General features: G+C 59.7%; 1 protein-coding gene across 1 annotated transcript; it reads right to left on the minus strand.

Moving 5' to 3' along the window:
* Positions 1–297: 297 nt before the first annotated feature.
* On the minus strand, positions 298–6,773 carry ZIC5 (Zic family member 5). The gene is made up of 3 exons (XM_067302824.1): positions 5,876–6,773; positions 5,419–5,826; positions 298–755 (listed from the first exon to the last, which is right to left on the minus strand). Exons 1-3 carry the CDS (start codon positions 6,771–6,773, stop codon positions 298–300), a joined length of 1,764 nt encoding a protein of 587 aa, XP_067158925.1.
* Positions 6,774–15,050: the final 8,277 nt, after the last annotated feature.

The following is a 15,050-nucleotide window of genomic DNA, read 5'->3' on the forward strand; positions in this document are numbered from 1 at the left end:
GGGGCCGCTGCGGCCCGGGCGAGCGCGGGGGGCCGGGACCGGGGCTGCCGGCGGCTCGGCGCGGCTCGGCTCGGCTCGGCTCGGCGCGGCTCGGCTCGGCTCGGCTCGGCGCGGCTCGGCTCGGCTCGGCGCGGTTCGGCTCGGCTCGGCTCGGCTCGGCTCGGCTCGGCTCGGCGCGGCGCGGCGCGGCGCGGCTCGGCTCGGCTCGGCTCGGCGCGGCTAGGCTCGGCTCGGCCCGGCTCGGCTCGGCTCGGCTCGCCTCGGCTCGGCGCGGCCCGGCGCGGCTCGGCTCGGCCCCTACGCGGCGGTTCTGCCCGCCGAGGTCCTGTGGGGCTCGTCGCCGTCGGAGCGCGGGGAGGCGGCGCGGCTGGAGGGCGTGTGGGGCCGTCGGGGCGCCCCGCCGGCCTGGCAGACGTACCACTCGCTGAGGTCGGTGACGGGCGGCGAGAGGGCGGCGGCACGGCCACGGGGCGGCTCGGCGGCCGGGTCCGCCTCCGGGGGCAGCGGGCCGTCGGGGGGCCCCGCCGCCGCGTAGCCCGCGGCGCCGGGCGGCGGCGGCGAGGGCGGCGGCGACTTGCAGTGGACCTTCATGTGCTTGCGCAGGGAGCTGGGGTGCGTGTAGGACTTGTCGCAGCCGCGGATTTTGCAGTAGTAGGGCTTGTCGCTGGTGTGGACGTGGGAGTGCTTCTTTCGGTCGCTGCTGTTGGCGAACTTCCTGTCGCAGCCGTCGAACTCGCACTTGAAGGGCTTCTCCCCTGCCGGGAACAACACCGGGAGTCAGCGGGGCCGGCGGCAGCACCCGGCCCGTGCAACGCCGGGGGGCACCCGGCGCCCGGGAGCGCCGCCGCCGAGCCTCTCCCGCCCTGCCTCTCCTCCGCCGCCCTCCCCCACCCTTTTATTTGCTTTTTTTCCTCCCCGAGAGGTGCCTGAAGCCGCAGCCTGCCCCGAGCAACCCGCACTGCCTGGCGTCGAGAGCGTCGCGTTTTGCGAACTGGGAGATGTCGCTTGTGGCCTCCGAAAAACAAACCCACCACCTCGAGGCGGGACCCGGGCTCGCCGGCCCTTCGCAGCGCTCCCCTTGCCCGCGAGAAAGGTTCATTACGGGGCTAATGAACAAAACCAAACAAAATCTCTCAAAGCATTTGCCTTCTAGGGCTGGTGTTTGTCTAGAGCCTGGCTGGCACATCTTGTGCATAATCCTTTCCCAGTAGTTTACTATGTTGGGAGAATAATTAGTTTTGGGAAATAAAAGTAACACCTGTTTAAGCACTCAGATATAAACAGGGGGAGTGTGTGTGTGTGTGTGTGTGTGTGTGTGTTGGGGGGTAGGACAAGCAGAGGCCGGCCATGCCCTGAGTGCACGACAGCACCCAGCAGCCTTCATTGAGCCCCTGCACGCTGGCGAGAATAACACGCTGCAAGAGCAATGGACACTAATAATGACAACAGTGGACTGCTATTAGGGTATCTGTTTACCTGAGGCTAATTTGCGTCGAAAAAAATCTATGGCGAATCTATTTTAATAGCTTTACGCATTGCTTAACAGTTAAAGTGGTTGTGAAAATCAGCCTCGGGCATTTTTGCCTGGCATACCTTTCAGTCCCACCGCCCCCTGTAACACAATACTTTGGTTCATGTGTGTTTTGTTACATATAGCTGTGCTCCGGACAGACTCTCCCATAGTTCTTGAACGGGGGCTGAGTAAATGCCTATTATTGAGATAACAGGGGAAAAAATGTGCCAAATCAGTGTATTATACACGGCAGAGAATTTAAGAGAGAGTAACTTTTTCTTTCTCTGTCACGCTGCACGTGGATCTGACGTACGTATCAGACACACAGACCCAGATAGCTAATCCTTAACACGATTATTGCGACTTCCGAGTTTAAAATGCTGTCGTTTTAGGCATGGGTGATGAATATTTTAAGATATGATTTGTTTTGGACATTCAAAAAAAAAAAACCCAACAACTCTCTCGATGGACACATTTCTAACTTCCACGATGCGATTTTTACCGTTCCTTACAGCTTGTATAATCATAAAATATTTACCGAAATAGTAATGGAAAGAAAGGAAACAATTTTTATTTTTAAAACCTAGCTATTTCTCTGCGGTTACTATAGAAACATATGCCTCCGCAGCCTATTTACACGTCAACTTTTTCAATTAAAAGCTGCGCACCTACCAGCGAAGTGGTAGCACTAGGGAGAAAGAGCAAGTTTACCTTTTAAAAAAAATGTTAAGAAAATGCATCTCGTGGTTTTTAAATGCAGTTTTCACGTGCACAGAAACAAACGTACATTCTCACTCCCACCGAGAAAAATTTCGCTGTGTAGAGAGAGTCACTTCGTTTGTTCATTTTCTCGGAAACAAAGCGAATTTACTGGAGGGCTTAGGTATATCAGTATAACTTTATTAAAAAATAAATAAATAAGGAGGTTTGCATGTCCTACTGCAATCTGTAACCCGAATAGTTTCAAGAAAAGCCATCTGACAGATGCACTGATTTGCACAATTTGCAGCAGGCACTGGAGCTGCTAGGAAAATTGCTTCCATTAGGGCTTCAAGAAAAAAAAAATGAACTGCTGCTTTTAGCGAACATCGAGCTTGCAATGATCAAATTTCACAAAATTAGAAGCAAGAAGGGTCCGAAAGTGTCCCTGGCACGCTGACGAGGGCGTCACGTCAGAGCTTAACCATTTGTAGGGAGTTTCAGCCCAAGGAAGCGGGCGAGCCGCCGGGCGCCGTTCTCCAGCTCCTGCCGGGGGCTGCGAGCAGCAGCCGCCGGCGGGGCCCGCAGGGACTTTGGGGTCGTTTTTTTGGGGGGGGGGCGGGGGAATCGTCGGGGGAAGCCTGGAGATCCTGAGCACCGGCTGCGGCGAGGGGCCGTGCTTTGCGAGCGCTTGTTCCGTTCCCGTTAGGAAAACAAGGATTTTCGGGGTCGGGACAGTGCTTTGCCCGAGAAAAGGGACTAGTTGCACGGTGCAGCGCGCAGCTGCCCGGGGTAACGTGGCCCCGGGCAGCTTTAAAAGCGGAAAAACAGCCAAACAAACGCCACCTAAATTGCAGACATATTCTTCTTCCTGGAGGATTGCTAGAAACGCGTAAACCCCCCGAGGATTACACGTACGCGATTACGGTGTTGGCTTTTTTTTTTTCCTCGTAAAAAAAAAATGGCCGCAATAATCGAAACGTTTGTAAATCTCTGGTGCTCCCAGGCTGCACCCGGCTAAATTAGAGCCGAGTGGCGAAATTATAATAATTAATCTGATTGGGGTGGCAGAAGGTTTGGTCCTTAAACGCACCTCCCCGCATCTCGTCCACTCGAGGGCTGTGCGTGGGGCGGGCCCGGGAAAGAGCATCCCCTTCCCCCTGCCGCGGGCCGAGCTGCCACTCGCGGGGGCTGCTGTAGCCCCCCTCGCCCCCCCTTCATTGCAGTGGCCCCTTCTGCGTGGCGAGGAGCCCCCTGCGAGGGGATAACCCACGGGAAGCCCTCCCGCGTGGGGCAGGGCCGGCTCAGGCGTGGGCGCCCGCCCGGGGCTCCCGGGAGCCGCGTGGGGGGGCCCGCGGGCACACCCGGCCGCAAATGCCCTTTGCTGGTGCCCATGTCCCACGCGGGACAGGGGGAAGGGGCCCGAGCCGAGCCCCGCGTCTCGCGGAGGGGGAACCGCGGCCGCGGCCCTCCGCTGCTCTCGGGGCCTCTCTTGAGCCCCGAGCGAGGTCTTCGCGCAAGGCCGCGGCTCGAAGCTGCAAATTGCGCCTGAGACGCGTTCAGGTTGTTTTTTGGCTCCTCTTCCCGCTGCATCCCTCCTTCCCCCCACCCCCGCTTCCCCAAACCGCCCTTCCGCGCCTTGAGCTGCGATGGGGACGGAGCTGGGGATCCGAGAAGCTCCGCGCTGAAGTTTTGTTTTCCAAATCAAGACAGATGGGTAGAGCTAGATGGCAAAAACACGGCCGGGAGACAAGGCTTCTCGGAAGTGCCTGCAGCATTTAACTCATTCCGCAAGGCCATTAACACAACAACAACAACAACAACAACAACAACAACCACCGTGTCAGGCTGCCCGCGGGAGAGAGAAATCCCCCTCGGCGCTGCACTGCACAGGCTGGGCGCACAGAGCTGGGCGTCCTCAGGTCTCCGCATATGGGCTCCTGCCTGACATATTCTGAAGATAAAATCTCTAATCCTTTCAGCCATGGGCCATTTGGTTTTACATTGGAACAACACGTTGCACGTTGTCCGCTTTTCTCTTCCTAGCAACACACAATAAATCAAGAAAGCAATTATGTGAACTCTACTTCCTTAAGTGTCCTCCGAGGAATAATATTTGTCTACCGCTATAAATCCCAACTTCGTTCGATTCCAGCAGAGTTTTGAAACCCAGATCGAAATGCGTATCTCGTGGGTGGCGAGAGGGGAGGAGAAAGAAAGAAAGAAAGAAAGAAAGAAAGAAAGAAAGAAAGAACGAACCCAAACGCTGCTCCCCCCCGCCTCCCCCCCCAAAGTCCCGGGTGCCTCCCGCCGCCCCTGGTCTCCGGGCCGTCCCGGCCGGGCTTCCCCGCCAGCCCGCTCCTTCCTCCCGCGGCTCCCGCTCCCGCAAAGCCGCGGCTGCTCTGCGCTTTCCTCCGCAGACCCACGCAGGGAGGGCAGCGCCCCTCGGCAAACGCGCCCCCCCGCCCCCGCCCAGCGCCCTCCTCCCCGCGCCGGCGCCGGCAGCGCGGCCGCCCGCGATGCGCAGTGCCGGCGGCGCCGGGGGCGCGGGCAGCCCCGGCAATAGCGGGAGCCCCGGGAGCGCCCGGAGCGCCGGTCGCGGCGCTGCAAAGGGGAACTGCGCCCCCGTGAGACCCCGCAGCCCCATCTCCAGCGGGCCCCCCCTGCCGGCGGCCCGGCCCGGCTCCGGCAGCCCGCGGCCGAGAAGGCAGCGAAACCCCAAACGCCGTCCGTGCCGCTTCCCCGGCACGCGGCTCGGCCCCCCGGCGCTGCCCCGGGCTGGGGGCGGCAGGCGCTGGGCCCCGACGGCCGCGCATCTTCTCCTCTCTCGCTTATCTCCCCCCCTCCCGCCCCGGCTCCGCGTTATTTATTAATCTGTGCGTTTATCTGTTGCCGTCGGTGTGTGGGGAGGGTGTTTTGCCGAGGGGGTGGGGAGAGAGCGGCGGAAGGTGCCGGGAGGGGGTGGGCACGTGTGTGTGCCGGGCAGAGGGGCTGCGTGCGTGTGCGTGTGTGTGTGTGTGTGTGTGTGCGTGTCCCGTGTGCGGCCGAATTACTTATTCATGAAAAAGTCACATGTCCGACGGTACGTAGGAGAGGAGGAAAAGAGGGGGGAAAAAAATAAAAAAGAAGGAAAGAAACCCCTTACGGAGGCAGCGAGAGAGGCGGCGGGCAGGGGAGGGGAGGAGAGGGGAGGGGGGAATACCCACCTGTGTGCGTCCTTTTGTGGATCTTGAGGTTTTCGGAGCGGGCGAAGACCTTTCCGCAGCCGGGGAAGGGGCAGGGGAAGGGCTTCTCTCCCGTGTGCACTCGGATGTGGTTGATGAGTTTGTATTTCGCTTTGAAGGGCTTGCCTTCCCGCGGACACTCCTCCCAGTAGCACACGTGGCTGCTCTGCTCGGGCCCGCCGACGTGCTCCACGGTGACATGGCTCACGAGCTCCTGCATGGTGCTGAAAGTTTTGGAGCAGGGCTTCCCGCCGCCCGGCGGCGGCGGCGGCGGCGGCGGCTCCTGGTCGATCCACTTGCAGATGAGCTCCTGCTTGATGGGCTGCCGCATGTAGCGCAGGAAGGCGCCGGCCGCCGCCGCCCCGACGTGCGCGCCGCCGCCGGGGGGGGTGGTGATGCTGGTGGTGGTGGTGATGCTGGTGGTGGTGGGGGGGGGGATGGGGGTGCCCGTGGCCGTGGCCGTGGCCGGCCGTGCTCAGGCCGAGGTTCACGGAGCCGTAGCCTTGCAGCGCCGACGAGGAGGCGGCGGCGGCCCCGTAGTGCGCCTCGGCGCGCCCGTACAGCTCCCCGGCGGCGGCGGCCGCCAGCCCCAGGCGCATCTGCCCGTTGAGCGGCGGGTGGCGGCCGCCGCCGGCGCCCTGCTCGCCGGGCAGCGGCGGGAAGGCGGCGTGCGCGCCGTCGGCGGCGCCGTAGGTGCCGGCGGCCGCGATGAAGACGCCGTGGGGCGGCGGGTGCGGGAGGTGGGGGGAGCCGGCGGGCGGGAGCTGCTCGCCCAGGGCCCCGTGCGCGGCGGCGGCGGCGGCGGCGGCGGCGGCGGCGGCGGCGGCGGCGGGGGGGGGGGGCAGCTCCCGCCGCAGGAGGAAGTCGCGGCCCGCCGCCCCCCCCGACGGGTAGCCCGGGAGGGCGGCGGCGGGCGGCGCGTAGACGGCGGCGGCGGCGGCGGCGGCGGCGGCGGTGGCGGCGGTGGCGGCGGCGGTGGCGGCGGGCGCGGCGAAGGCGGCGGCGGCGGCGGCGGCGGCGGCGGTGAGCGCCTCGGGCGCGACTTTGAGGGCGGCGGGCTGCGCCATGTGCTCGGGTCCGAGCGGCGTGAGGGCGCCGCCGGGGTCGCCGCCCGCGTCCCCCGGGTGGAGGTGGGCCGCGTGGTGGGGGTGGCCGTGGTGGGTCCCCAGCCCCGGGAAGCCTGTCATGTTCTGATGAGGATGGGGCTGAGCCGCTGCCAAATCCGCTAATCTCAGTGTCGGGTTCCTCTTGCTCAAAGGGGGCTCCATAACGACACAGCCAAGCCCATCTACGCTCGCTGTTGTTATTTTTTTCCCTCTACCCGCCTTCAAAAACATGTATATATTAAGCGGCTCTTTAACTTCTTTTGTCTGCGCTCCTAACTCCGCGTATCCCCGTCCCCACTCTGTCCTCCAGCGATTGGCAGAGCGCTCACCACATTTGAGCTGCACAGTGGGAAATACGGCTTGGCCACGGCACCGGAGGGATTGGACGGATCCCGATGATTGGCAGCGGCCGCCGCCGCGCCATTGGCTCCCTTTCAGGCCGCCGGCGCAGCGGGGATCCGCCCCCGCCGCCCCCCCCCCCCCCGCGAAGTTGCACTTGCGGGAAAAAAGAAAAAAAAAGAAAAAAAAAAAACTTCGCGCGGGGCCCGACGGGGCGCCCCCGCCGCGGCCTCCCCCCGCTGCCCCCCGGGCCGGGCCGCCCCCCGCCGGCCCCAGCTGCAGCCCCCGGACCGGGTCGGGGCGCCCGGCTCAGCGCAGCGCCTCCGTGGTTACGCTTGTGGGGCTGCGGGGGTTTCGCCTCCTCGCTGTGGGAGCCGTCCTGCCCGCGGCTGCAGCCCGCTCACGGGTGGCTGTGGGTTCCGCGTGTTTGTCCTTTCTTTTCTCTTCTTTTTTTGGAAGGCCGTCGTTCATTCATCGGTGAGCCTGATGTGACACACGCGCACACGCACACACACACACACACTCACGCACACTCGCGAGGCCGAGGCTGTCCGCGCTCACGACCAAGGCACGCGATTGAAGGCGATACTTGGGGAAGGCAGCCAGCATTTTCCTAAAAAGAAAAAAGGAAGGGGGGAGGAGGGGGAGGAGGAGGAATTCCTTTCCTTTAGAAAATAAATGAGTAAGCAGTTGAGGGGGAGGCACGTAGCACATGGATGGGAGGGAGAAGTTTTGGGAGCCCGTGCTCGTCCCCCTCCTTTCGGGCTTGCTCCCGCCACGGTGCGCGGCGGCCCCTGCGCCGGGGCGCCCCGTCGGGGGAGCCGCGCTGCGCCCCTCGCAGGTGGACGGCGCAGCGGCCGGGGCTGCCCCGAGGAGCCGGGGGCGCCGAGGGGGGACCCCCGCCCCCCCAAATAACGCCCCTTAAAGCTCTGGGAAGCTGGGGCGGCAGGGGGGACGCCTGGGGGCTGCCAGATGGCGGAGTCCCCGCCGTGGGCTGCCTGCGAGGGGGAAAAGCCGGGGAAAGTGGTGGCTGCCGTGGAGGGGGCGCGGGGGAGCTGCCCGGGGGCAGTGGGGCCGGTGGGTCCCCCGAAGGGGTCCCCGCTTCGCCGGGGCCCCGGCACGATGCTGGCGCGCTCCGAAGAGCGCCAGCACCGCCCTGGGGGCGCGGAAGGAGGCTGCTCCCCCTCGGGGGTGCCGAAAGGACGAGCAAGGAGCAATTCCCAGCTGGAAGAAAATGGGGGGAAAAGAGCGTTAGAGGGGCTTTCCCCCAGAGCAGGGGGGTGTGGGGTGGCCTTTACTAACATGTCGTCTGCCGCCCTCAGCCTCGCGTCCCGCACCACCGCACATCGGCCTGGAGCAGCTCCACTGCAGAGCCCCCCCCCCCCCAAATCCCCGTGGCTGCCCGGCATTTCCTGGGCCGGGCTCCACCCCCCGCAAGGCCGGCCACTACTCACGTGGGGAAAGCGGGCAGGATTTGGCCCCCAGGAGCCCCAAGCGGGGCTCAGGCTGCCCCCCAGGAGCCTGCGGCCCCTTCTCCGCCAACGGCAGTGGTGCCTGCGGAGAGTCCCCGGGGCAGCAGCGCCGGGACCCGCTGCTCGCCTGGACCTGGTCGGGGATTTTAGCAAGGCTATAAGGAAAAGAACAAGAATAAATAATCCCTGGCTTTTAAAACGGGCTGCTTGATGCTTTTATTGAGCAGTAAAAACTTTTCCTCCCACACTAGTGTATATACATACAATACACACACACACACACACACACACACACACACACACACATATATATATGTATATGAATGAAACCTTGGTCTTCCCCCTCCCAAATCCTGGGCACTTTGCTGTATTGCGTTCCCGAGATGTAATGGTTTAATGGGGGAATGCGTGGCGGAGATGCTGTGAACGTGAATAATAGTATTGCGGCTACGCGGTATCTTGTACACGCCTCCTTGTACAACTCTTGTTAAACGCAGCGTGATATGTATCTGTCATCGATTTAATATGTCTTAATTCAAATATATCCCCCGATCAATCTCCTTTTATGAGAGGCTATAAAATAAATAAAATATTTTATAGCTGAATAATAAGCAGCTGACCTGCGACTGTCAGGAGGGAGGGTTTGGCCGATCCTCACGTGGAAATTCGCCCATTTCTGTGACGCGGTGCAAACGCTGGGAAACGAAGGTGGCTGACAATTTTGGACAATTTCGGACAGTGCCAGCTTCAGGAGGCCGTGAAGGATTAAAGCCCATTAGCTCGCCTTCCACCAGCTCTCTCCTCACCCCGCGCTAGGCCCAGGCCGCCCCAGCGCTGCCCGCCTGGGGCTTTTGCAGCGGGGCCGCCGTCGGCGGGAGGTGCCCCAGGTCCCCCCCCGGGGAGCACCCGTCGGGGCTCGGCCCCGCGCCGCAACCGGCTGCAGGGCACCCCCCGGCCCGCCGGGCTCCCTGCAAACAAGCCAGGTATCACCCCACGCACACACCCGAGACAGGCTGCGAAGGCGGGGGGGAGGGGAGGCTGCTGTAAGCCCCGAAATATTTTGGTGGAAGCTCCCCTTTGAGCGGGGGTCGGGCTGCGGGCCCCGAAGGGCTTTCGCCGTAAAACGCGGTGCGGCAGGCTGCGTTATGGAAATGTATGCTAATGCTCATGAACACCATTTACAAACAATCGTCTTTAATGCACTTCTTATTGATAGTTAGGGAGCAGGGAGCAATATTTTACAACGTGGAAAACATTCTTCTGGGGAAGCGTTAAAAAGAACGCGCAATCGCGGCTTTCCCCAGGAAGCCCTCCAGACCTGCTGCAGCACATTGCCTCCCGCCCCGCTTTCTCCGCCCGTGGGGCTGCCCCGCGGCGTGGGCGAGCGCGGGGGGAGCCCGTCGGGCGGCCCCTCCGCGGCCACGCGTGGGCGGGCGCACGCGGGGCGGCTCCGCGGGGCTGCGCGCAGCCGGCGCCCGGCTCTGCCAGCAGCGGGCGGGAGCCGCAGCCCCGCGACGGGGTGCCTGCTGCGGGCACCCCCGCCCCGTCTGCAGCACTGTTTCTGGGGGGCGGTGGAATAATCCGAGGACGTGGGACAACCCCCCCTCCCCCCCGGCCCAACCCAGGCGCCAAAGTACCGAGCTGGGAGAGGATTTAGGGCTGCTCCCCGAGTACGGAGGCAGCGGAAGCCCGACGTGGGTTTCCGTGGATGCCCCAGCGCTGCCAGGGGGTAGGGCTGTTTCACAGGGACACACAGACCCGAAAGGGAGAAAGAGGGCTGTGCCCCCCGCACCTTCTTTCTGGAGGGAATCAAGGGAGGATATCTCATACCTTAAAAAAACAAAGTCTCCTGCTCCCAATAAACGCCGAGTTTTCACCGCCCCATGCACCTAAGCGGCACTGCGAGGGCTCAAAGGCTGCAGTGCAAGGGTGCCCGTCCGCGCCGTCGGCGCGGGGCTGCTGGGGCCGCCGGGCCCTCGGGGCTGCCGGGGCCGGGAGCCGCCGGCGCACTGGGGCCGGGGCCTTTCGGCGGCTGTGAAAGTTTGAGAGTTGCTGTTTTTCAGGGCTCGCCCGGCCAGGGAAAGCGTAATCCATCCCCTCACATCCCCTTCGGAGATTTGCTCAGAAATGGGAAAATGAAAAATACATGCATATGTATCTGTATATCTATCTATCTATCTGCCTATGCATATATACAGAGAGAGGCTGGGAGAGAGAGGCGGCCTCAGGAAACCCAGACCAAATTTTGCTCTGGGTTTTCTCCCCCCCTTCCCCTCTCTCTGTAGCCGAACGTCACCATTGGAAGAAGCTGTTGAGATAAATCAAATAGTGACACTTTGACGGCTTTACTTGTATAAGCAATATGGTTACCATATGGCATTGTTATTTATGAATGACAGCATAAATTGTATTACAAAGTCCATCGCGCTTTATTGGAAAGCTTCTCCTCTGTCGCTAACATTTATATGGCCATCTCCATTACGGGGAAGGTGCAGCTAATAAGAACTCCGCGGTGCTGCCGGCGAGCCCGTTTTGGGGGCGTTGTGCCGAATCTGCGCTGCCGCTCGGCCGCTGAAAGAGCCGCGCAGCGGGGCAGGGCGCTGGGCGCGCGCGGGGAGAGCAAGGTACGCGCCCGGCGCATCCCTGCGCCGCAGCTGGGCAAGGCATCACCCAGGCAGCGGCTGCTGCTTGGCCGAGGTCCCCGTCCTTAAAAAACGTAGCAACACTACTCATCGCCTCCTCCGCCTTACTGCATCACTGGCGATCATGTTTTTATACAGCAACTTTTTTTTTAATAAGTGCGACTGAGAGAACAATAAATATTAATGACATGAAAGAAAGGTGCTCCTTCCTGCTTCCTCCTTACGCTGTAGTGGTTTTAAAAAAACGGCATTTAAAAGTTACAGCTTTGGCTGAGATTTTCATTATTTCCCCTTTTTCTTTTACATTACACTGCTCTTAGAGGCTGACAAAGAACTGTTGTCCCGCAGTGTGTTTTACAGAGGGAGGCTACAGCACAACACATGTGGTCTTCACGGGTCATAGGTCGAACGGCCTAGAAGTGGCTAAGATCGGCAGAATCAAAGGTAACCTGCAACTTAATATCCTGTTGATGATCTTGTTGAATTTATGAGTGTCTGTGATACAGACAACGGCGCAAGTGACTCTGCTCACATTGGCCTGCTCTTTTCAGGTGACGGGGCCGGCACCGTGCCCCCTCCCCGCCCGCACCTCTGCCTTTCCCTCGGGGGGAGAAACAAAGCCGGAATTGGGGAGTGAAAGTCCCCGTCTCCCTCCCGGCCCCTGCTCGGCCCTCCCTTTCCCCGCCGAGGCGGCAGCGAGCCGCGGCCGCGCTCGCACCCCGAGGTGGCGGCAGCGCGGAGGGCGCAGGTAGCGCACCCGCGGCGCGGGGACGCGGAGCAGCCCGGCAGCTGCTCACCCCGGATGCTGACACCCACCAGGGAAAGATGCTGGAAAGCGAAGGCAGTATAGAGAGGATAGAGAGCCCGGGGGAAAAAATAACAAAAAAAAAAACAACAAAAAAAGAGGTTGCTCTTGCTCTCCCCCCTCCCCCCCCCCCCCGCTCTCTCCCTATTAGCAGCCGGTACGAATAAGAGCAGAGCAAGAGCAGTTAAAAAGAAAATTTCGGAAAACTTACAAAGAGGGGCATGCTTTCTCAGGAAGGCTGACGTTTGCTCTGCAGGTCTGGCACCTCCAGAAACCTGTTGAAAAACTTATTTCAATAAAGCAGTTTAGCAGGGACTTTGGGTGACCGCTTTCCTTCTCCTAAGGGTGCAATGCGCTGGAGCCTGCGTTTCTGGCGACGGCCCTGCGAGCGAGTGCGGGGCTGGCTCGCTCGCTGCCTCTCTCACTCACTCACTCACTCCCTCTCTCTCTCTCCCTTCCCTTTTTACCCTGTGACATGGGGGAAAGGGGTTTCGCGGTTTGTAGAGAAATAAAGCGCTTCTTAGGAGGGACGGCGACGTGACTTTGAACTTGGATCAGCTCCTCTGTTTCCTGCAGAGAGAGCAGGGCTGGAGCCCTCGAAGAATAGCAAAGAGCGTCCAGCCCGCGGGGTCTGCGCCGGGAATTAACCGATTCCTCCCAAAGTGTCCCGATGCCGGCGCCGCAGAGCGAGTGCGCGGCGGAGTGAGGGCAAAGAGAGGAAGAGAGAGAGAGAGAGAGAGAGAAAGAGAGAGAGAAAGAAAGAGAGAGAAAGGAGAGAAAGAAAGGAAGAAAGAGAGAGAGAAAAAGGAAAAAAGAAAGAAAGAGAGAGAGAAAGGAAAGAAAGAAAGAAAGAAAGAAAGAGAAAAGAAAGAGTTGAAGGCAGAAAGGAAAGAAGATAAGAAAGGAAGTAAGGAGGCAAAGAGGCAAGGAAAGAAGGAAGGAAGGGAGAAAGGAGGAGGGAAGAAAAAGAAAGAAGGAAGGAGGAGAAAAAGAAAGAAAGAAAGAAAGAAAGAGAGAAGGGAAGGGAAGGGAAGGGAAGGGAAGGGAAGGGAAGGGAAGGGAAGGGAAGGGAAGGGAAGGGAAGGGAAGGGAAGGGAAGGGAAGGGAAAGGAAAGGAAAGGAAAGGAAAGGAAAGGAAAGGAAAGGAAAGGAAAGGAAAGGAAAGGAAAGGAAAGGAAAGGAAAGGAAGAAAGACGAAGGGAAAAGACTGGGGGTAAGTATTTATATTAACATTTCTCTTCCTCTCTCTCTCTCTTTTTTTTTTTTTTTTTTGGAACGTATTTTTAACTGAGAATTTTCCCTGGATATTTTGGGCTCCTTTCTAATCTCAGCTGCAGTAACTTATTTATTTATTTATTTTTCTGTCGGGGGAAGGACAAAAGTGGCTAATTGCATGTAGAAATTTTCACTTATCTGGAAGCAGACGGTACGGAAGACCAAGCTTTCTTCTCCAAGTTGGGTTCTAAATCCCCAGCAGTCGTTCAGGGCACCTCTCAGACCTCCGCCTCTGAAACCTTTCAGGGAAGGAAAAATAGAATTTGTTCGCGGCTGGTCCCTGGGAGCCTGGGGGGTCAGGACAAGGACAGCATATGCTCGAAAGCTGCAGCCTGGGAAGAGAGTATATGGGGAGCAGACACTCTTGCCTGGAAAGACGGGACCAAGTGACGGCGTGGTGAAGAGGAAAGGGCTATTGGCATCAGAGGTGGAGGTCTACATTAATATTCAGTTTATCTTCTAATGCTCATTTCGGGTGAGAAGGAACCTCACTTTTCCACGAATTAAATCCTTGCCCTCTTCGAAGAGCAATGAACGGTAGTGGCGCATTTCACCTACTTTCGGGACAGGCTTTGAAATGTTTTAACTATTTAGTGACAGCGGTAGGGAAATATTTAAACAGCCTGAGATTGTTGTCAGTGATACCTTTTCCATCCATCTATCCATCTATCTGTCTATGGCTGTAAAAATCTCTCCCGGACGCAAGTCCCCCTTCGGAGTGTGCCCGTGCCTGGTGCGGGATTTAATGCCGTGAGGAGGCACAGGAATGTCGCTGGGCGAATTTAGTCCGCCTCCGAAAAAAGCCCAGGCAAATCAAACAAAATCCTACATTTTTGGTTTCTTCCCCGCGAAGTACAGAGCTGATCAGGATCTAAACAAAAGATTAAGTGCAGGAAGGTTAACGCTGCAAATGTTATGTCGCGTTTTATTTTTGTTAAAGCCCTATTTATTGGTTACTTACTGGCCCCACAATGATTATTTTTCAGCCACTACAAAACAAACCAAAGCAGGGGCCAGACATGTATTTACTGGAGGGGGAGGGGAAGCGGACTTGTTTGCTCTCTGTGTGTGTGTGTGTGTGTGTGCGTGTGTGTGTGCGCTGTATGCTTTTTTATTTCTGCCATGTAAGAATCCGGTTTCCAAATAACAATGGCAGGGTTGGTTTTTTGTTTTTGTTTCTTTTCTAAAGAAAGGGAAGAGGCAAGGAAAGCTCCTGAAGCATCTGCTCTCAGATGCACACCCAGCACATGCAGATCGACTCCTCCGCTCCCGCACAAGTGGTTTAAAAGACCAAACGAGCCGGGCGACGGTTGTCTCTTCTGTTTTGGTTCTATTTTATTTTTCTCTCAGCCGTAATAGCACCGCCGGCTGACTTTTATTTGATTCCCTCCTCCGTCCCTTTATCGATCATGTGCTTAATTTGCTTTAGCCGAAAAGGGGAAAGGGGCCGCAGGATGGGCAAGTTCCTCCCTCCCCTCCACCACCTCCTAAAAAACACACGCACACACAAAACGCTGTTTATGTTTGAAGCCCCTCGCTTTGTTTGTTTGCCTCCCAAGGCAGGATCGCACGGCCAAGCGCACATCGATATTTTCCGTGCGTGTGGCTCGCCGCGGCCCCCCCTCCCCTGCCGCGACCCCGGCCCGCGCCGCCCCCTCTCTGCCCCTCGCCGCGGAGGGGGGGTGGCGGGCACCCCCCAAAAAAACCCAAAAAGCGGGGGCAGCGCGGGGAGAGGCGGAGCGCGGCGCGGGGGCTGCGCGGCCCCGCGAGGCTCCGCGGCGGGCGGCGGGCGGCGGCGGCGGCGGCGTCGGGGCGGGCAGCGGCCGGTGCCGGCGCGCCGCGATTAGCCGCTGCGCGGGGACGCCCGGATGGACGGGGCGGCCCGGGCCAATGAGCGGGCGCCGGGAGAGTGACCGGGCGGCGGCTGAAGGGGGCGGTGGGAGCGGAGCTGCCAGTGCGGGCGGAGAGAGGCAGG

Source organism: Apteryx mantelli, chromosome 1 (genome assembly GCF_036417845.1).
Source record: "Apteryx mantelli isolate bAptMan1 chromosome 1, bAptMan1.hap1, whole genome shotgun sequence".
Classification (NCBI taxonomy): Eukaryota; Metazoa; Chordata; class Aves; order Apterygiformes; family Apterygidae; genus Apteryx; species Apteryx mantelli.

Bases quoted from the DNA above. Each gene is read 5' to 3' on its own strand.
- ZIC5 (XM_067302824.1), bottom strand. From the start codon at position 6,773: ATGTTTTTGAAGGCGGGTAGAGGGAAAAAAATAACAACAGCGAGCGTA. The intron at 5,827-5,875 runs ATCCCCCCCCCC...CCAGCATCACCA, and splicing joins CCACGGCCACGGGCACCCCC to CCCCCCCCGGCGGCGGCGCG. The intron at 756-5,418 runs GTGGGTATTCCC...TGTTCCCGGCAG, and splicing joins CCACAAAAGGACGCACACAG to GGGAGAAGCCCTTCAAGTGC.